The sequence below is a fragment of the Lipophrys pholis genome (genome assembly GCF_963383615.2).
Source record: "Lipophrys pholis genome assembly, chromosome: 5".
NCBI classification, from domain to species: Eukaryota; Metazoa; Chordata; class Actinopteri; order Blenniiformes; family Blenniidae; genus Lipophrys; species Lipophrys pholis.
The window spans coordinates 18,338,214-18,360,388 of NC_137628.1; the positions used below are offsets into that span (position 1 = coordinate 18,338,214).

The 22,175-nt window shown below is 41.8% G+C and overlaps 1 protein-coding gene across 6 annotated transcripts in view; it reads left to right on the plus strand.

Moving 5' to 3' along the window:
• Positions 1-21,404, plus strand: part of rbfox2 (RNA binding fox-1 homolog 2) — a 36,808-nt gene extending 15,404 nt beyond the window's left edge. For 3 of the 6 annotated variants that reach the window (XM_080463697.1, XM_080463701.1, XM_080463700.1), the window contains 11 exons: positions 7,734-7,940; positions 9,828-9,998; positions 10,543-10,596; positions 10,780-10,872; positions 14,908-14,995; positions 15,259-15,315; positions 15,638-15,788; positions 16,750-16,795; positions 19,400-19,488; positions 20,144-20,216; positions 20,763-21,404. In XM_080463697.1, the coding sequence (XP_080319823.1) occupies positions 7,734-7,940; positions 9,828-9,998; positions 10,543-10,596; positions 10,780-10,872; positions 14,908-14,995; positions 15,259-15,315; positions 15,638-15,788; positions 16,750-16,795; positions 19,400-19,488; positions 20,144-20,216; positions 20,763-20,807 (1,074 nt within the window). In that variant the 3' untranslated portion in view covers positions 20,808-21,404. Of the gene's footprint in view, positions 1-7,733; positions 7,941-9,827; positions 9,999-10,542; positions 10,597-10,779; positions 10,873-14,907; positions 14,996-15,258; positions 15,316-15,637; positions 15,789-16,749; positions 16,796-17,298; positions 17,336-19,399; positions 19,489-20,143; positions 20,217-20,762 lie in introns of all 6 variants that reach the window. The other 3 variants (XM_080463698.1, XM_080463702.1, XM_080463699.1) reach the window with 2 other exon arrangements.
• The last annotated feature ends 771 nt before the right edge of the window (positions 21,405-22,175 follow it).

The window sequence follows — 22,175 nt, forward strand, 5'->3', positions numbered from 1 at the left end:
CACCACTGATATCCTGTTGCTATGAGGCAAATGGGCTTGATTGACAGGTGTGGGGGCGGGTCGTATGCAAGGGTCCCGTCTGGATTTTATGAAGCGTAAAAAAAAGTGAAGCACACACAGCAGAGAGAGTGGGAGGAAACGGAGAACAGCAGCAAGAGGAGCAGAGAGGACGAGCAAGAGAAGGAGGACGAGTGATGAAGGAGGAGGTGGAGGAGGGGTTGACGTGGGATGGAATAATTTAACAAGAGGGTGTCTCCTGGCTCATTGGTATGCCGCAGACACGCCGTAAACGGTTCTCCAGCTGTTTGCAGCTTGGCTTACAACAGCACGCACTCTGAAGCCAAGATCTGAACTGAACGCTGAACTTCCCCATTTAATACGATCACCGAGCCAAATTCTGAGCTGCTGCTAACAGCATGAATCACGTTTTCCACAGTCAAGTTTGTTGAATTAGGCTATAGACTAATGGCTGGAGGCCAGAGAAAGTAAGATCCTGAGATGTCATTATTCATGTGAAATGACCCAGTGATGCCCTAGTTAGCTCTTAACCATGTTTCCTCTCCTCCTCGCTCCTCTTCCTCCTTCCTCTCCTCCTCCTGTAGCGTGGTGAGACTGCTGCAGTCGCGCACATTTTATAACATGCCTCCTCAGACACACTTGCTGCTGCTAACTGACCCGAAAGTAAGTCGGCTACAGCTACCGCTCTGAGTCACTGGCTTTGCCTGGCCAACGCGCACACTTACACAACCCTTAACATCCTCACACTAAGGGAGTGTATTCGCAAATGCTCATGCAGACATGCACAAGACATGTACACAAACAAAACGTACACTTGGCCCCAGTGTTGACACAAATGCACAACATGCAGTTTGCTTGTCCACGGGGCACAACGTCCCTTCAGATGGCTCAAGAATGCCGACGTCTTTGTCTGCTTGTGCCTCCTCTTATCCGCCTATCTGTGTGCATTTATTCAGTGGATGCTTTTAGCCCGATGCGAATCACAAAAGGCCACTCGCAGTCACAAAAAGGACCCACGGTCTGTTGGGGAGGGGGGTGGCAGGCAAGAACGTACTGTTTTTATAGATACCAGGTTGTTGACACGGGATATCAGGTAGAAAGAGGACTGCTCGGATGCGGCTAAAATGGATCTCCTCTGAAAAGGCCAATCGTCAAATACAAACACTAGGTTGTTTTTGGCTTGTGTTCCCGCTTCTATTTTGGTCTGGCAGAAGGAGCAGCAACAGCCGGGGTTGTCCATTCTCCCGCTAGGCTGTAGTCTGTTTGTGTGCACAAGCAGCAACAATAAAGTGGCTGGGATGACTGACAAGAGTCGGGATCCGACCGGAGGTTCACACTGCGGAGGTGACATGTCAAGTTTTGCAACCAATATCGAAACCTCAAGATATTAAACCTCCAGAGCGCTGCATTAAAATCCAAGTCACTACCATTCTGTCTGAGTTGCATCACAACTTGTCAAGTCCAAGACTGACTCATCTGTCGTCGAGTGAGATGTGTCATGAGTCATCGATGTTGGGACTCGACTATGACAACACTGGAGCCGTGATCAACATTTTACTGCACAGTAGGAGGGTAGTTTTCCCAACAAATCTCTTGAAACAAAGATATTTTTGTTGCATTTCTTTTAGTCAACAACTTTGTTCCCCCTCATAAACGGTTCCTGGTGCTGTTTTGTTTGTTCTTTCCGTGTCAGACTATTAATAAACTGATAGCACGTCCGGGTAAAGTCTTGACCTTGATTGTGAGGGGCCTGGGTTTAATCCCAGTTGTATGCCAGGAAAGACACCTGGGGCCTTTACTACGAAGCAAAATGAACATACCCAGGATATCTCTCTCTTACCAGGGTTGACTTACCCAGACATACATTCGCACTTTTGATAAGCAGTACCACGAAGCTGGTTATCAACTTTAGAATTGAACCCAGGGTTTTCCCATCTTCATCAGTGTATTTGCACATAAAAGGGGTGGCGTTTCCACCATCGGAACAATCACAAACACAGAGAAACTCTGTCAGCGCAGCCTACTTTACCATGGAGGAGCAATTATTCTTCAAAAATATGAAGGATTCAAAGACATGCAGGCCAAAAGCAACATTGTTACCACAGCAAAAGCCAGTACGGAATGCTGGCAGAAAAATGCCAACTTTTTTAATCCATACCTTCGTGAGATTTTGCTAGATTGATATTGATAAACATAATTCTTAGATGACTGCACTATGATCACTCAATTTGATTTTATTATGGCAGACATTTTGGGCAAAACTAGTACACAAACATACTTCAAGGCGCTCAGTGATGAGGCTTTATTTCTTCACACGGTCTTTGTTGTATGGATGAAATCAATGGAATTCATTTGATATTGTTTATTGTCTCTTATCCATCCGATGTAAATCGGTACCTTTCACGCAGGATGTCATCGGCATCTCACCATACATGGAACTTTAGAAAACCCAATTTCATTTTTGGCATCCCCTTAATAGCATGTTTGATCTGATACGTGAAGGTTACTGTGTTAATACCCTGGAGTATGTTAGTGAAAATCAATCATCATACTGAGTTTACCAAATTAAGTTGGGTAATTTTAAGGCTGACCAGATACAGCAGTGTAGTTACAGTATATTTGTAGCATGTATGTTCCCCAAGTTGAACATTTTAGTTGCACTTGTTTGTGTGATAACGTTTAATCATCATAAAACACAGAGGAGAGCATAGCCTGAGCTGCACTTTCACCTAATGGCTCTGACACCTAAATGTGCCGTAAGTTTAGTTTCTCAACATGTAGCAGTGAGATTGCAGATGTAAACATGAGTCCTGATCGCATCGTTTTCTCCCAGTAGAGAACCGGTGGCCGTGAGTTTCCTGAAGAGCAAGACAAGTGTTTAACAGGTTTTGTTCCAAAAGAAAGAAGAAAATACTCTTTTGAATCTGAAAGTCGATGGATGGATTTCAGTATGGAACAGAATCCGCAGAGTATTCTCTTTGACACTAAAATGAAATCTTTCTCATATTTCCATATTATTCCTCTTCTGAAAAGAGAGTCTCATCGTTACAAAACGTTGGCAATCTGTCTTTCTCTTTTTGCTTTTCCCATTTCACCACTTCACCCAAGCAGCGCGATCAACTTTCTCTTTCTAGCAGGACAGAGGAGCAGGTTTAGTGTCTCTGTTTGTCATCCAGGTTTGCTCCTACCTGACGACCCAGAACGACTTGCTCCACCCACCTATCATTTTCACCTCCACAAATGCATTTAAACTAGGGTGATGCAAGGTCAGGTCATCCAGTGTGTCATTCAACATATTGTCTGTGTTTTTTTCTTTCCCCCCCTCACTCCTGCAGTTAAAAGCCTGATATAAACTGGCTAATTCCCCCATTTTTGCTCTCCCCTGTCTGTCTCTGAATGGAGCAAACGTAATGAATTCAGGATGTCTCATCAGAGGATTGCAGCTCATGCTCACATTATTACCATCGGTGATGTAACAGAAGGGGTATTTTGTACAACGAGGAGTGAATTCTTCACATACGCACAATTTTCTGGTCCATTTGAAAGCTTTTGTTCATTAATTAGAGCATAGATTTCTCATAGGTTTTTACAGAAAATAAAAGGAGAATCTCAACTCAGTTTCTTCGCACATTAAGCTCAAGAATGGCAAAAATATTCCCCGCTTATATGTCCGTATACATTTGTAATGGGATCAAATCCACTCAAACCGTCGTAAACCAATAGGAATTTGGTGCAAATAATTCATTGCCAAGGTACATGGTCGAGCTGCTACACAAAACTAAGGCAGGGATTCAAGATGTGAGCGATGTTATCACTTAGCAAAATCTTAATTTGGATGCTTGTGGAATGGATTGGAAGAGGTTCATACAGCTGCAGGGTTTAGATGAGCGGACACAGCTGCTATCTGAAAATGTGAATGAAGTTATACTTGGACACTGTGGTCAGTAATCTGGCGGCAGTATTGCGTGCGTGCCAGGCACTGAAGATGGAGAACATGGCGTCTGCTCTGGTCGAGGTATAAAACTCTTCACCTGAAATCGGGGGCTGCTCGGGGATTTCGTGGAAGGGAAAGGGATGTGTGCAGTGAAAGGTGTAGCAGCGCCGGTTCAGTACAAGGTGTACAATGTTGAGATTAATGATAAACATGTACAGTATTTACTGCCCGTTATCTGTCAGGGAGAGGGGATGAGATAACAGGATTTCTGGTTGTGCGGTTGAAATCACAAAAGGCAGACCGCCGCTGCAGTCGTTAAAGGTTGTGTTCAAAGCATTTCGCGTAAAGCCCCTGGTCGTCTTCCTTCGTCTAACGAGGGCAGAAAACACTGAACAAATACATCCAGATACAGAAGTAAACAAATCTAGAATGAAAATTGGAGAAATGATTCACAAAAATAATCTTTTTCAGTTAATTCTACTGTTAAACAAAGTGCAAGTTGCAATGATTTAGTTTGTTTTTCAAAAATATGTCAGTTAAAGCTTCCACAGACAACTTTGCAAAGATTTTGAAGTCTTTATAGAAGTGCAAATAAAGGTTGACTTCATTTTGTGATTTATTTATTTATTTATTTTTTTATATGATGGATTAATATATTTTTGATTTGCATAGGGCAGACGAGGGGTGGCATCTTCCTTTTTATTATTTAATAACAAAGGTAGATGAGCAGTTTTGACAGCTAAATTCACTCTTCAAACATCCTGTTATTAAAGTGAGTGCTGGTTTTAAAGGCAGCAAATTATTACACCTGACAAGAAAGATTTAATTGATGATAAATACCTACGTTTGAAGAGATGTTAACTTCTGTGTCATAGGATTTTTAATTAATTTGTTAAACTGCAAGGACACACAGGTAAAGTGAAGAATTTCTGAACTTGTAAATATTTACACCATCCATCCATCCATCCATCCATCCATCCATACGTCTTCCACACCACTTCACCCAACTATGGAGCCCCACACAGATAATCACTGTGAGGCAAGAATGCCAAGATTTGATATTGTTATTATTATTATGTATCAAACCTACTGTTGTATTCACTTTGGTTTTTATCTCCGTTCATTTCGTTACAAACTTTGTAGTCCGCTGTCTTCTGGCTCTCATGTCTCATATCAATGTGATCCGTGTCGACTGAGCGTACCTCGGTTTGTGTCAGAGTCGAGGGGCCCGGACTACCGTGTCACAGGTGTGACGCTGAGAAAGGTCAAAAGCTGTGAGACAGATGGTACACACACACACACACACACACACACACATATATACACTTACATACACGCCCTCCCACACACTTTTAACACTCCCAAAGGGACAGTGATCTATTGTCCAACTCAGATGGGCATCACTGCAGCCTGTCACACACACACACACACACACACACACACACACACACACACACACACACACACACACACACACACACACACACACACACAGTCGCTCTTAAAGTGAATCTAGCCAAGCAGATGCCTCGTGAGTTTGGTGGACAGCCTTTTTAGAAGAGTTACAATTCTGGAGGAAAAGGCACCAAATATTGGTTTTAATGACGAATTAGTATTATTAGGGTCTCTTTCTAGTGCCACTACATAACCGCTATTGATAATAGTAATAATAACAATAGTACAAACGGATAATTAGTGATTATGATTAGACGTAGGAGTGGAACAAAAAGAACAAAGTGAAGACAAAAAAAAGAACAAGAATAATAGGCTGAACAAAAGGCTCAACTGTGGCTGCAAGATCATATTTATAGAGATCTTTATATGTTTTCTTTCAACCGTTTAAGAGACAAATTTCTATTTTGGGTGTGTTTGATGCATTTTCTTGATTGTTTGAATCCGTTTTCTGGTTCTTGTTATTGAATAGATCTCACTGTGGCACTCTGGCTGTCTCTGTCAAATTGAAGGTTTTTAACCAGTAACAGTGCTGGAAGAATTCCAGGAATGAATTGTTCCACCTCTGACAAAGACTGAGATTTTGTATTTTCTATTAGCCAGACTGCTGCCATGATTAATGGCAGGCTGACAGTCACGGCCAGTTGGCTTTTTGCCAGATCAATTTATTTTATTTTTTTTACCACGCCGGAAAATCTCAAGCAAATTCTGGCTGCTAAACTCTCAAAATCTTGACAATAATCTTCCCCAAAGAGTCAATCCGACTGACTTTATTCACTTAAATGTCCTCTAGCGACACCAGGAGCTGGCAATTAGAGCAATACATTGAGATTGAGGACAGAACTAATAGTAGAAACACTGTTGCAAATCTAAGTGAGATAAGTGGAAAGACCTATATGCATAGATACAGGATCACATGTCCCACATGTACTCTGATCCTCAACCCCTTAACTGTCACCCATCACACACTGCTTCACCCAAGCTGTAATTTTTTGGTTGAATGTCTGATTTTCAACAGCTTCTCACATTATGGCCGTCGATCCCTGATTGTCGCACATTAGGTTAGGTGAGATTTCTGTGGGTTTTGTGTCGTGCTGGATCTTTCTGTTAAGAGTTTTCATGATCTCCCTGAGCTTGCTTGCTTCAAGGTTCTCTGATTTGCTCCCACAGTCCAAAAACATGCATGTGAGATTTACTGGTCATCCTAGGTTGCTTGAAGATGTGAATGTAAAATGTGTGACGGTCTGCGTTTGCCCAGTGAGGGAACCTGCCGTCACCCGCTGTAATCCTCCCCCAACCCTCAATTCATTAAACCTCCAATGAATTCACTTTAAAAATGTTTCATTAGCATGATTATTAGGTTTGATCTCCATCTTTTTTTTCCCCCCAAAAAGAAAAACACTTATTTGTAGTAATAAATCATGCTGACCCCTAAACTTCCTGCCACTATGCCACTGGGCTCTACAGCACCCTCTGGTGGAAGTACTATAAAAACCTCAGCTGTTGAGTGAGACCAGCTCTATTATATCTTCTGATGTTGTCATAGTGTTTAGATAATTGATCATCCTGCTCTGTTAATTGACTTATAAATAGACATAAAAGATAGTGATGACTCGTCATGTTTCTTCAATCAGTCATCACCTCCTATCGTTCATCCTTCCCTTTTCTCCCCCGTCCCCACTGTCTCCCTTCACTCTCTATTACCATTTAGGGTATTCAGATGCCCCTCTGCCAGCAGTGAGGAATGTGTGTGCGTGTGTGTCTGTTGTGTGGCGATTGTGCTTCTCCAGCCTGTGATTGTGAACCTCTTATTATTGTCCTCTGGTCTTCGAACATTAGGAGCAACTTTAACACGTCTCTTCTGGGGGTAATAATGTGTAAGAAACACTTGGGCAGGCTTCTTTACTAACAGTTGGTCTTTGTGTGTGAGCGTTTTTAGTGCGTGGGCGTTTTGCGTGTCAAAGGTGGTTTGTGTTGCAGAGGCGTGTGTGTGTGTGTGAGCGCAGGCATTAGACACTCATCATTGTACAACACACTGAGCATGGAGGCATCTGACCCTCAATAATAGATGTGACTGCAGTGAATATTTAATGGGTGGGTGGGTGGGTGGGGAGAGGTGTCGATACATGTACGCTTTTGCACACACACACATACGCGAGGAAATGGAAACACAATACCCACACGTGTCTGACTTTTAGACCGAAGCTCCTGGGAAAGTGGTCTCTGTGTGGTCGGGTGCTGCTCCCAGTAAAAGATACTGTGGATTTTCGCCAGTTGGCCACTTTAGCTCCCACTTCCTCCTCACTCTCCTGCTTCCTCCTCCCGACAGGGCTCACAGGATAGTGCTGGTGGTCAGGAGGGACTCGTCCCCCCACCTTTCTCTGCTTTCCCGCCTCCCCCTCCACCGCCACCCCAGAACGGCCTGGCCCTGGATTACGGGGGCAGCCTGTATGCAGCAGGGGCGGTCCAGGGCCCGGTGGAAGCTGGTGTAGCAGCGAACAGCGCAGCCAACGCCGCAAACAGCCTTAGTGCCCAAGTGAGTGCCAGCGTCTTCCTCTGTGAGCAGCCCACACCAGGTCTGTGCCTTCAGAGAGCACAAAGAGCGAGTGTCTGCGCACAGATATGTTGAACAGATGTTTAAAAAAGAAAGGCTATAAATTATCAGCACTATTGTTATTTAAATTTTGTTTTTTCTGATTTTAAAATCTGTAAAGCTTCAATGTTTTTTTACATTACCTAGAATTTAGATTTGTGGTGTCTGTCCTCTAGCATGTAGGCAGCCAAAATATTAATCCAACTTTGTATTATCGAAACACGTTTGTTTTTACTTTATAAACCGTTATGTCGATAGTATTGATACATGGGTGGGTGGGTGAAGGGGGAGGGGTGTCGATACATGTACGCTTGGTAAGATGAGCATGCCAAGCTTTTTCCAAAAATAAGCAAATGATTTTTAGATGATTTGCTTTCTGAATAAAGCAAAACAACAGACAGCTTGTTAAAAGTAATGTTTCATCCGGGCATTTAAAAAAATATATAAATCTCACTGTACTTAACTCATTAATACATCTTTGTCTAAGCAAAAATATGAGAAAATGCCCCCATAAATTCCAAATTCTTTTCTCTGTTTAACATTTGGCGACATAAAAAAAAATCCCATTTTGACCAACAAAAAATAATAAAGCTAAAAAAAAGGGTTTTCCTTGAAAAGCCTCAGTTTATGTATTAAAGTAGCAGTGATAACAGTTATCATTAGTGATGAAACATGCAGATTGGTCTGTTTGTCCTATGATGTTTCTCCGTATGTATCAGCACAGCTTTACAAACAATAATACCCACGACTACTGATTTTAAGAGATCGATCAATCAATCTTTGTTTGTATAACACCTTTCTGATAATAAAATGAAACCCAATATGCTTCACCAAAATTTCTGATGGAAAATATTTGCATGCACATTCTAATTTGCATGAGTGCACAAGCATGCAGCCATTCAAACCCATAAATACATGAACATGCACAGTAATAAAGGTCAATACAGTTAAATGGCTGAAGGACAGATATAATACTGAGCTGCTGAAATACTGCAATGATGTGGCTGTTAACTAAGATGCTTACTGATGGACTTTGAAGTTGTTATGATAATTAATTAATTCATGTAATCGCATCTGGAAGATGCCGTTTCTCAGTGTGAGATTAGGGTCTTGATTTATATAAATTACAAACTTTCCATAAAATCCTTCCACCTGTTTTCTATTACATTTTATCCAGCTTAGGGTCTCCATTCTGGACAGACCAACAGGCCCTCACAGGGAAAACATGGACACATTCACATTAACAGGCTATTTTGATCCACTAATTAACCTTTATTGCATGTTTTTGGATCCAGAGAAAATCCGGACACGGACAGAGAGAGCATGCAAAGCCCAATTCAAACTGAGACGCAAGTGCCAACCATAACTGTGCTGCAACGTCTTTCAACAGTCCCCATAATGAATATGGAACCCTCTAAAGTTCCAAAGGGCCTGTTCTAAGAGGAGCTAAATCCCTAATCCCCAATGCCACACAAACGATCAAGTCTCACTAAAATACATTGTACTGTAACGCTAATGTCTTCCGTGTTGATTTTTTTTTTTTTGCATTTGACAACTATGTACAACTTTGACAGAAAGACAGTCAACTATGTTGTGCACCGTGGAAAAGACTTCCCTCGGCTACATTAACAACTGTGCATATTTATCACAAGAGGTTGTCTTTGTGAACTAATTCATTGATTGAAGAATCATTAGCTGTAGCCAGATTGTGACTGCACTGTGAGAAATAAGTTCCGACGACAGATGATGATCAGTCACGTCGTCGCAGCACAGCCCTCACAGTATCTGTCTTTTTCCTCTCTCCTGTGCTTAAACCCACATCTGTCCCAGCAGCCAGACGGATCCTCCCAGATTGACGGTCAGTCTGGGATTGGCTCGGGAGGAGGGGGAGGCGGCGGGAGTGCCGGGGATGACTCAGATGCCAAGGGGACCCCCAAACGCCTCCACGTATCGAACATCCCCTTCCGCTTTCGAGACCCTGACCTACGGCAGATGTTTGGGGTATGCGTACCGGTTTATTCCTCCCATTCATTCCGTGAATCATCACAAAAGTTGTATCTTTGAAATAAATGCCTGCAGTTTGTGAAAATAGCTCAAACGCCCCGTCAGCACACGCTGTCCTTTTTTTTTTTTTTTTTTTTTTATCATCAGTAGATATTTGTAATAATTCTCACGGGGACGATTTAAGTAAAAACGTAGTTCTGTGTCATCTGTTTCTGCTGAAAGGAATCTGTACTGGTTCAAATCCAAAATGTTCGGGCTGAATTTCAGCAGGTTATTTAAGGTGAGGTGTACTGGTCTGGCTTGGTGCCTGCCTGTTTTGTAAGAGGAATGCCTCCAAAATGCGGCACACAGAAAAGAGAGCAGAGGCAAGGAAGATATGGTAGAAGCCCAGGCTCCACCAGAGTCTGGCACCGTGCCAGCCCATCATGGCTGAGGAGCGCTGACACCCTGTGGCAAGATGTAGTATCTGACTTACTGCTTCAGTCTCTTCATTTTCCTCTCCTCTTCTGTTTTTTTTTTTTTTTTTTTTGCTTCTCCTCAGCAATTTGGCAAAATCCTGGATGTGGAGATCATTTTCAACGAGAGAGGTTCCAAGGTACGGCGGTGAATAATAAACCTGTCAAATGTCAAATGAGCTCAGCAGAAGCCTTAGCTGGCATTTACGATCTTTCCTTTTTCTCTCTCTCTCTCTCTCTCTCTCTCTCTCTCTCTCTCTCTCTCTCTCTCTTCCTCTGTCATTCCACCCCCACCCCCCCCCCCACCCCTCCTCTGTTTGCAGGGCTTCGGTTTTGTAACGTTCGAGACGAGTGCAGATGCAGAGCGGGCCAGAGAGAAGCTGCACGGCACGCTGGTGGAGGGCCGTAAAATCGAGGTAACTCACCTCCCTTCGCCCCTGCTCCCCCCCCCCCCCCCCCCCTTTTTTTTTTTTCAAAAACAGTGACCATTTTCTCCTCTGTTTACCCCCTTCATGTCCAAAAATAAGTTTATTCTGGCCCTTTCAGCCCCAGACAAGGTCTCCGGATGGCTGCTATGTGTTGAACTCTAACCCCCTCTGGCTTCACTATAGCATGGTGCAGTGATGCTGCACGCACAGACGTCTCTCTTGACGGCACTCCCCGTTTGATGTCCATGCTGATGTCGCTGTTCTTGTGGATGTTGTGGGCTGTTCATTGCACTTTGATCTTAAAAGCCGTGTGGTTTGCAAAGCATGCTGGGTGGCGTGGCTACACAACTGGCATGGCTGGTGAGACTGTCACTTCGACACTGACGCTGATGGTATCCGCTTCTGTCAAAGCATGTAGGATCTTTTCATTTTCTCTGTTTTTCTGCACCTTTTCCATCACCATTATCACTTCTTCCATGATCATGATGAGTGGCATTTTATTTTATTTTATTTATTTTGATTTATGGTTGTGTTTATGACCACAAGGGCAGTTCATAGCCTCTGTTATTTCCCTCAGGGCGGAAAAGTGCTTGCTGGTGTCTTTAAGAGGCTATTGTATGTTGCATGGATGGGGCATATGGTCAGACTGTTGTGGAGGAGATTTTCCCACTCTTTTACTCAACATTACACGGCTGCATCTGGGTCGCAGTTTTTTTTGTGTTTGTTGTGTCACAAGACCGATGCATGATGGGAGCATTTTCAGGAAGGCAAGCTTTGGGAATGAGACTGCTGTGAGAAGTGGGGTGTCATTTCTGATGCTTCAAAATAAATGTTTAATTTCTGACTTGCAAGATGGTAATAATTAAAGAGATGCAGATTGTTCACACATGCACACACTCGCATCCACCGCAAAAAAAACCCACCCCAAAAAAACTAGATCTCATGGAAGTGCATTTTGTTATGACATCCATGTTTTTTTGTTGATTTGTCAGCATGAGCTCAGATTTCAGTTGCAAATGGCCTTGGAGATCAAAAACACCATGCTTTCGCCATTTGCTCTGGCTCCTGATTTTAAATCCCGCTTTTATTTATTTTATTTATTTATTTATTTATTTTTCTCTACTTGCTTCTCCAGCTATTCTGCATGGTCTTGACTGTCCTGCACTCTTCTGTCTCTGTCTCTGTGTGTGGGTGTGCTGAATTAAAAAGATGGAGGGTGGAGAAAGGCTGAACAAGTGACGAGTATGCAATAGATAGCTGTCATTCCCTCCTTTCTCTTTGATTTATTTCTTTACTTTTTGGTTCTCCTCCACTCTATTTCACCAGGCCAGTCTGTCTGTCCATCTGTCCATCTCTCCCTGTTTGTGTCCCCATCTGCACCTGCACCTGTGCTGTCCAGCCATCCCCCCTCCCTCCCTCCCTTCCTCCCTCATGTCTCTGTCCATCTCCCCATCCTGGGATGTAGTCAGGTAGCATCAACACTGGAGACTGGGATTAAGTTAGATTTCTGAGTGATTATTTCTGTTATTTGAATTAAATCTGAGATCTAAAAACAACAACATATATTTTCCCTCCATAGTCAGATTTTTTTTTTTTCTTTCATTTTCTCTTAAAACTTCTTTGCTCCTTTGTAAAGTGTTATGATCTGTGTGTGTAGTGGGTTTTTAGGGGCTAGGTTGTTGTGAAATGGCTGATACGTATAGGTGACTGTTGACACGTGACCTGTGACATCACTTCCTCTCTACCACAGGGTGGGGGTTGCTTTTCATTACCTCGTTTTGTTTTTGTTTTTGTTTTCTTTTTTTTTGTTCATCATTTCTTTCTTACATATATTTTCTCTATTTCCCTGATGATTTTTGTATGTTGTTGTTGTTGTCAGTCTCCACGGTAACTGCTCGCGTGTCCTCACGCCGTTTCCCTGGCAACGGTAAGTTGTGTATACATGGCATCATCTTTGAATGACCCCTCCCCCCCACCCCATCCGTCCAAATGAAATAAAATGCACCCAACACCTAAATAAAGGGCTCCTGTGCTGAAGGGAGCTGGATTGATTGATTGATTGATTGATTGATTGATTGATTGATTGATTGATTGATTGATTGATTGATTGATTGATTGATTGATTGATTGATTGATTGATTGATTGATTGATTGATTGATTGATTGATTGATTGATTGATTGATTGATTGATTGACAGAACCTGATTGGCTAATCCTTTGATTGATTGGGGAGGTGGTGAATGAAGACTATTACCAGATTAGCCGTTGACCGCATGGCATTACAAAGGCCACTTATTTAACTGAATGTACTGCATCTATCTGCAAGTGCAACAACTTTGACTACCACTTCTTATGCATTCATTCCAATCACCTCTCTAACTGCATTCAGCATTTAATTCCAGAGCTGTATCCTGCATGGTTTACTCTCTTTCTCGTCATCTGTATGACGCCATATAGTATCAAGTCATCTCTCTGTGTCATGTGTCAGCCAATAGTTGCATTTTTGCACCTTTTAGTGGGACAGCATGCTGAAGCATGAGTGCTATGTTAGTTACTGGAGAGGGGATACTAGTATATACAGTGGTGTGCCGTGGCGCTTGATTATCACTTTCTGTACTGCTGTGCAGACTTTCCCATTTAAATTAAAGCCTTACTTGTGGAGGATTAGCGCGCGCCCCTAAAGGAATTAAAATTTCTTGAAACTTTAAGGCAATTCACTGCTTACATGTTCACTCGGTGTTTGAGACAAACACAAAAGGGGGAAAAGCTGTCAGTAGTTAACGACTGTAAACATTCAAACCAACTTTTCTTTGTCCTGATTTTCTGTATTGAGATGTCCTTGTTTTACTTTTGGATCAGTTTGGTTTTGGATGGTGTGTGTTGGTGGTCGTGTGCTTCGAGGTGTTTCTGGTGTGCGACACTGACCTGGAATGTCTGGCAGTGTTTCACCGCCACGGTTTGATTTGATATTTTATTTCATTTTGTTTTATTTTATTTTTTTCTCTTGAGGAATGATAATTGCATCCCCCATCCTCTCTGTCATTTATCTCGACTCTTCTCTGTCTGTATTTGTTCTTGCTCCATTCATCATTTCTCCATCATTGCTCATGCACAGTCAGATCCAATGTAGGCAAACGGTTAGACGTGTTCTGTATGTGTGTATCGCATCCTATTGTTTGTTCATATTGAAGAATTGCACATTTGGATGGATTATTCACTCTCTGCGTCTCCATCACATCATCTATGTGTTTTTCTGTGTCTTTTTCATGTGGACTGGCTCCTCCTTTTGCATCCCTCCATATTTGTCTTATCTCTGTTGTTCTCTCTCCCTCCTCTTCCTCCTTTTTTCTGTATGATGTGTATTTGATTGGGAGGGCTGCCAACCTTATTTGATTGGTCTCTTGCTGCATCTGATGCTTGCTGTTTGGCTAGTTTTGCTCACCTCTGGTGATGTGATGCGCTCCTGACTGGCTGTGTGTAATTTGTGTATGAACTCTTTGATTGATGTTTTTTTGCATTGTGTTCTACTGATGAATCTGCTGCTTAATTCACCTTCTTTTTCCCTCCTTTTTTTTAAGGTAGCGATATAATGGTCATGGATTTCTTTTTTGAATGCCTTTGTTCTGAAATATTTTTTTTGTTTTCTTTGTTCTGTGTGCCAATGGTTGCATTGTTTGTGTGCAAAACTGCCTGACTACTCACCAAGATCCTTGTTTTCAAAGTCTTTTTCCTTCAAAAGAAGCGCATGCATCAAATACCATCGCTGCTCATCAAGAGAATTAACTGCTGTCATAGAGAAAACGTTACAAGTATTAAGATGCACCACACGTTTTAACTTGAAGGCTGCAGTCGTCATGTGAGAAGCGTATTTTTTGTGTGCGTCTATTTCACAGAATACATTCGCCTTAAGTAACACAAGCTGTTGTGGTTTTGGAATATGCAGCATTTTGTTTTGCCCTCATCACACGTGTATGTAAAAAAGCTGAGTTATATGAGGCCCTGACCATTTTCTCTAATGTCCAGGTCAATAATGCCACAGCCAGAGTGATGACAAACAAGAAGATGACCACACCGTACTCTAATGGAGAGGGTCTCGCAGCACTACCATATGGTAATGCAATTTGCATAGCTATCCTGTGAGATCTCTTCAGGTGTAGTTTAATATTAAGTCGCGTTCCGCATATACTGTAGATTTATATGCAAAGTGCTCAAATCGATCTGAAATCCATTAGATTGATTTTCAAGCTCTGTGAGCATGTGCAGCAGCAAATCTCACTCTGGACAAAATAAACAAGTCATAAAAATGTTGCTCTGATTGTATTCAATGTGAAATCGCTGCTATAAGTACCTGCCATTGTTTTTTTTTGAATGTAGCTGGCTGGAAGTTGAGTCCCATGGTTGGAGCCATGTACAGCCCTGAGCTCTATACAGGTAAGACAAGAAATCTGAGAATTCAACTGTTTATTGAAGTGCAACTGTTCGTCAGCTGAGAGTCAAATATTTCAACAACAAAAGGGGTGCCTAAAAATGGAAACATTTTTGTATTTTTAGCTTCTCAGGTGTCAAGATGCAATGCTTTCCTGTATCAGATATGCTTTTATAGTGAAGGTTTTGGCCTTTCCCCGCTCAATCCAATAACTTTACGTTCTGGTGGACAAAGTGATTGATTGGGGGAGTTATTTACTGATTTACTGTTTTGTGTTCGTCTCCATTTACAATATTAAAAGTGTCAATCTCTCTCTCTCTGTCTCAGTGCCAGGGTTTCCTTACCCCGCAGCAGCAGCAGCAGCTGCAGCCTCCACAGCTGCAACCTTTCGAGGTGCTCATCTCCGGGGTCGAGCTCGGCCGGTCTACAGTGCAGTGAGGGCAGCTGTCCCGCAACCTGCCATCCCCACCTACCCCGGGTAAACACTCTCTAAAAATGACAAGAGACACACCTGCAAACTGGTGTTAATGACAAGAAGTAGGTTTTAGAGTATGACAATGACTACCTTCTTAAAAGCATGACTTTAATTTATCATTGAAGTAGGACTGTATTATTGTGCATGCAGTGTGTTTGAGTACATTTTCTGGTATTGATAGTGATAGTTTGCTAAGCTGAAATACCATTTCCTTGTACGTAAAATGTGGCAATGATCCTTAAATGCAGTAATTTTCAAAAAGTGAACAGTAATACTGTTTTGTCATTATTTTAATCACACATTTTATAACAGAATTTCTGAGTGCAAAGAAGACAAGTTGTAATGAATATAATACTTTCGATCTGAGCAGGCCATTATGGCGAACAAGATATTTTTCGGGTATCTGTAATGTTTTTCCTCCATTATATTCATTGGATGCTAGAACATTGGACACTATTATTGAACATAGCTGAAATTTTATATGATGATCTTAAATCAGAAATCATCCTTTCAATTATTATTATTATGTACTGTTTTGTGAGCAGCATGAGAGAGGAAGCAATATGGTTCAAGCTATGCGAGGAAGGATCCACATTTTGAAAACCAGTTTTAGTGTCATTTTTATAACCATGATTTGTCTCACTGCTTCAAGTGACAGTTGTATCATTGTAAAGTCGGTGTGTTTGCATACAGAGAGGTGGTATTCATTCTTGCATGTTGCACGGTGTGTAATAATCTCACCCTTCTTCTTCTTCTTCTTCTTCTCTCTCTCTCACAATCTCTTTGGCACCATTTTCTCACCCCTCTTCCTTAATCACCACCTCTATTTGTTGTTTTGCTCAATGCCCACATGGTGGCGCAACACACCATCTTTTTTTTGTTGTTTTGTTTGGATTTGTTTCCCCCACCACCGCTCCTGTGTACTCTCTACCTTTCCTTCCTCGTCTGTCTGTCTCTCTCTCAGTGTGATGGCCTATCAGGATGGTTTTTACGGTGCAGCTGATCTCTATGTAAGTATGCCTGTCTCTCCTCACTGCCTCACTCCTCATCTACGTTTCTCCCGTCTTGGCTGTGGGATTTCAAGTGTGAGACAGCACAGGTCAAACCCACAGAGACGTCTACCTTCCAATTCTTTGATTTGTAATTCACTCCGCATTTTATATTCCTCTAACTAAATCTTAAGTGGATTTTTAATTGCAATAAATGTTCACATCCCATTTTCAAAAGCACTTTGCGGGCAATCTTACATGAAATGCTCCATGATTAATGGATGATACACGGTCTGTCCGTGAGGAAACATGACCCCTCGGTAGCCCAGCACACCTTGTAGTCATGTGTTCATGAGTGGACTCCCCTCGGGTTTGTTTCTGTGCATTTTTGACTTTGTACCAACGTGATTATGAGTGTGTGCCTGTGTGTAATGGTGTGTGTGTGTGTGTGTGTGTGTTATTGTGTGTGTGTGTGTGTCTGAGAGAGACCAGGTTGACAATAGCTGTTTCTGTTCTCTCTGTAGACTAGTGTTTCAGGACATTAGTGGCAGATTGCCCCAGGTAGGGTTTACACACTCTGTGTGAGAGCCAGTGTGCATCCTACTCGTCTCCAATGACTGCGTGCTGCTAGACATTATTGACCATCTGAGATTGAAATGCCTTTTCTGTCTTCTTTTACTAACTCACTGGATTCTGACATGGGTGGAGTTGCGGAAGGGGGAAGAAAAGAAACATGTTTGATTCAGATTTTGTTTTTTGAATTAAAAAAAGAAAGAAAAAAAAAGCTAAATTCAGATGGGAATCACTATCAGTAGCTAGACTAGAAAGCAGACAGAAAACTACTGTGGGTATAATTTCAGTTAGTTGTACAAAAAAGATTAATTGAATCTGTTCTCTGTCGACATATTGAGCCAATGCATGTTCTTTCATTAGTTTACATAAACTATAAGGAGACCCTTTTGCAGTGTGTTGTTGATGCATGAAAAGACAATGAAAAGTGTAGATTACCTTTTAAAATCAGTCGTTTTTGATGTGAAATCATTTCACACACAAAAGCACTTTGTACAAAAAGGAGTGAAAAACAGATGAACATGGGAGGGTTGAGGGGCTTTTTTAAACTCATCAGATGAGAAAGTAATTATTAGTTGAACCTTGTACAGGTCCACATTAACCGTTTGTTGGAGCAAATATAATGTATTTCGTATTAGTTTTTGGCATATTTTACTTCATTTGATCGAGCCATCTCTACTACTCATTTGTCTTATATTAGGATGGCAAAATAAACCAGTAAATCATTCTCATTCAACGTGATGAAGATAGGCGAGGTATTATCTAACTCTTAAAAAGAAAAAAGTTTCACACAGAAATATATGACTTGACTGTACTCGGCACGAGCAGTGAGGGATTCAGGAATATTCGAATTAATCGTTCATTCAGACCCCTTCCAGGAATCTCCCTATCTGTTTCACGTGTGGCATGCTAACTGAATCAATGTCAGCATGCGGACATACTTACAAGGCTGACTCCCCCCCCAGTCCCTCCGACCCCACCCCCCTTCTTTCTCTCCCTTTTCACATCTTTTTTTTTTTTGTCTTTTCCCTCCACATTGTTAAAGTTGCTGGAACTTTCCATTTCCCCAACTTCATCACTTTATCCTCTTCTGTTATTCGCTCCCTTCATCTACCACTGTTTCTGTGTGGTTCTACCTTTTTCCTCCCTATCTCTCACTATTCCCTCCCTCCCTTCCTCCCCCCCTCCCTCCTCCCCCACCCTCCCAGTCCAGCCTTCCTACCATAGCAGCAACTGTGTGGTCCTGAATGCAGGGACTTGGTTGTGACTGATTCTTTAGGGTAGAATGCAGTGGTGTGTTTTTGTTTATTTTCCATAGGGATGTTTGGTCTAATACACTGTACGTTCTGAGTTTGGGAAAGCATGCTGTGTCTGTCAGTGATTGGTCGCTGGTCACACGAGAGTGTGTGTGAGTGTGTGTGTGTGTTTTTGCCCTTCTTTTTTTTTTAATCCGACTGGCTGATTGTCTTCTTACACCTGTAGTTTTTATTAAATTTTTTTTGTGTCTGTTCATCAGCTGTTCATCCAAACATAAATAATGACACGATCATCTTGCCACCCCTTCCCCTTTCTTTAACTGTGTGTTTTGGTAGGGGAACTGGGGTGGGGCACAGTTATGGCTATGAACTCTCTCTTCCTCCATGTCTGACTTACACTGGAAACACAATGATGCAGTTTACTACCACAGAAAAGAGCATTACGCACAATTAAGGATGGTTTTTTTTTGTTGTTTTTTTTGTGTGGTGTTGGTCATGGAGTGAGAGAGCCACACAGAGCCTGAGCTACATCCTTGTGAATGCTATACTGCACCAGATTAGCCAGTTTTGCTGACTGTCTGCTTGTTAATCTTTCGCTCTCTTCTCAGCAGTTTATCTCACAATGTAACCCCATAGATCCACTGCTCGTCTTTTTAATCTGCAGACAGGCAATCAGTTAACAGTGTCTTCCTCTTCTTTCTGCCTCCTTCCTGTCTCATCCCGCCATTGCACCTCCCCTCTCTCTCGTGACTTTCTTCGTCCACCTCCACCTCCACCTCACTCTGCTGCCCGCTCACAGGGTGGCTATGCAGCATATCGTTATGCCCAGCCGGCTGCAGTAGCGACTCCTGCGGCGGCGGCGGCTGCAGCGGCAGCGTACAGCGACAGGTGAGTAAACTCCTCTGAGTTCATTGGACAGCATGTTGCGTCTCAAAGAAGGAAAAAAAAAACGTATTATATTTTTAGTGAAATATAATTTTAGAAATATTTTTGGTGCATCCATGCAGCTGGGAACTTGAACAAGAGAGTGCCAAGACATATTCAGCAGAAAATGGCAAACAGCGATGTCATCACCCATAAAAGCTAACAGACTAACGATAAAATAAGGTCAACATTATTTACACTCCTCACTTATATATCACAAACTATTAAGACGAGATTAGAAATGTCTGCTTATACTTTTATACCTTTACTGCTATAAGTTTGAGTACACAGTACAATATTAAACAATGTTTTCTCTCGTGTAAATCCACAAATTCTGCCGTGTTGTGTGACGTCAGATCTGCTTCTCGAAGCTCTTTGAACTCTGGAGTCATTCACCGTCCAAGTGAAAACTTCCCAGTTTAACTGGTTTCAGCTGAATTTTCTCAACTCACAAGGCAGAATTTTCCAACTTCCCAGTTGCTCATGAATGCATCTTTTGGTATCAACTGCTTTCTGAATTATTACAGTGCTTGTTTTTTGTTGTTGTTTCTTTTAGGATCAAGCAGTTGCTCATAATAAAAACTAAATTTAATCAAATGTTCTTTGATATGTCTGATAGTTATGGACGAGTTTACACAGCAGATCCCTACCATGCTGCGCTCGCCCCGGCTGCCTACGGTGTTGGAGCCATGGTAAGTCCATGCAAGCAACATAGTGCATTGGCAGGTTTGTTAGCGTGTGATAATGGTGACACATAATTATTTTACATTGTGAATTCAACATAGTCTCCACTTATTCTTTAGTTAATGCAGCTCATGTGTTGATTTTGGCCCACAGGCTGCAGAAAGCTCCACGCTGGTCTACATTATAAACTAACAGTCTGAAAATAAGAAAAAAAAAAGGCTTAAGCTGCAATTTTACAGTGAATTGGGGGGGATGCAATTTTTTTTAACTCGTGACTGAGACACATAACTCAACACCAGATAGCAGTGATAAGTGCTGCAGCAGAGAAAGTTTGCAACTGTATTGTATGTACGATAAGTCAAATTTTTTTTGTTGTTTGGCTGGTCATGTGACTCCAGTTCAGAAGCATCTTGTATATCAAAATGCACCATTACATAATATTTGGGACGACGAGATGGCACTGTAGAACAATTGGTTGCATTTGATATTTTGTTTTGACTGAGATTGCAAAATATATAATGTCTTCTGAATGTGTGTTTCCTTTCGTTTTGTAGGCCACACTGTACAGGGGAGGCTACAGTAGATTCGCCCCTTATTGAAGACACTACATTTCCCAGGAGCTCCTCTCTTCCATTGAATTACTCTGAAAGAGCTCCCCCTGTTGTCGTGGAGGTTGACTGCACCCAGTTTTAAAGAGTGGAGTCATCCACAAACAACATATTTCACGTCCCACCCCAGAACAGTCCCACATTTTCTTATATACGCTACTACCGAAATAGAGGAATGCTGTATTAAAGACTGAAGGATGGCCTTTGAATAATAAAAATTATTGAGAAAAAAAAAGGAAAGAAAAAAAATAAGACTTTAAAAGGCCACCTTCACTATTGCACGGCTGTATCATAGTCTCCCCTATCTTTTTCCCTCGGCACTCAGCAGCACAAGATTTGGGACAGAGCCCAGAAGTTCTTCCAAAGTCTGTACGCGGATGACTGACATTTGAGCAGCTGTCACTCCTGTGAGGGAAACGAGCCCAACGGTGTGTGGCTAGCACACACTCCGCATTTAAGGAAAACTGAGAGGGAGGCGAGCAATCGAGGCGTCCACAAATCATCAGGGTGACCAGAAGACAGAAGAAGGTGCACCCAAAACGGCACCTGAAAACATTCTGAACCAGGATCACTAAAATAATAATGGAGAAAGAAAAAAAAAAAAAAAAGATACAAGAAAAACGTCCACTGACGGGTTTTATAATTCCTCTTTGTCGTGGGCGGGTAGTGACGGGAGGATTTCCTTTGCTGCTGTGTTCTGGCAGGGGCAGACTGAGCGTGGCAGCTTGGAGAGGAGACGCGATGGTTTATAACGCTACAGGAGGAGGGAGGGTTTTTAGAGCTGTTCCTTACCTCAAGTTTTCTTAGTATGTGGAAATGGTAAACCTTTAAACTTAAAATTGTTATGATATGCAAAGAAATTAGTTTAGAGAAAAAAAAAGTTACCAAATTTATTATTATTATTATTATCATTATTATTGCTATTAATATTATCATCACAATTATTTTGTTTGACTCAGCTACAACAGTGAGCCTTGGGGTGAAAAAAACAACAAAAAAACCAAGCATCTATTATACAAATCATCCACCTATCAAGTACAAACTTGCACAATATCTCATAACACTACAAAAAGTGCAACACTACACAGAAAACATTGTTTAGCTGAGTTGACATCCAAATTAAATCAGGGGCACACAGCCCTCTGGGTCTCTGTGGGATTTTAATGTAAAGATTTATAATTTGGATGATTTGGGTTCTTTTATCCCCCTCATGCTCCCATTTTTTTTAATCGAGAGTTCAACATTGGATGAGTCTTCCTGAAACATACTTTAGTTGGTAATTGTGTTCAAAATGCTGCCAGCAGCAATTACTGAGCAAGAGCGCAATCAAGTCGGTGAGTTAATAGTAAATATTTAAAT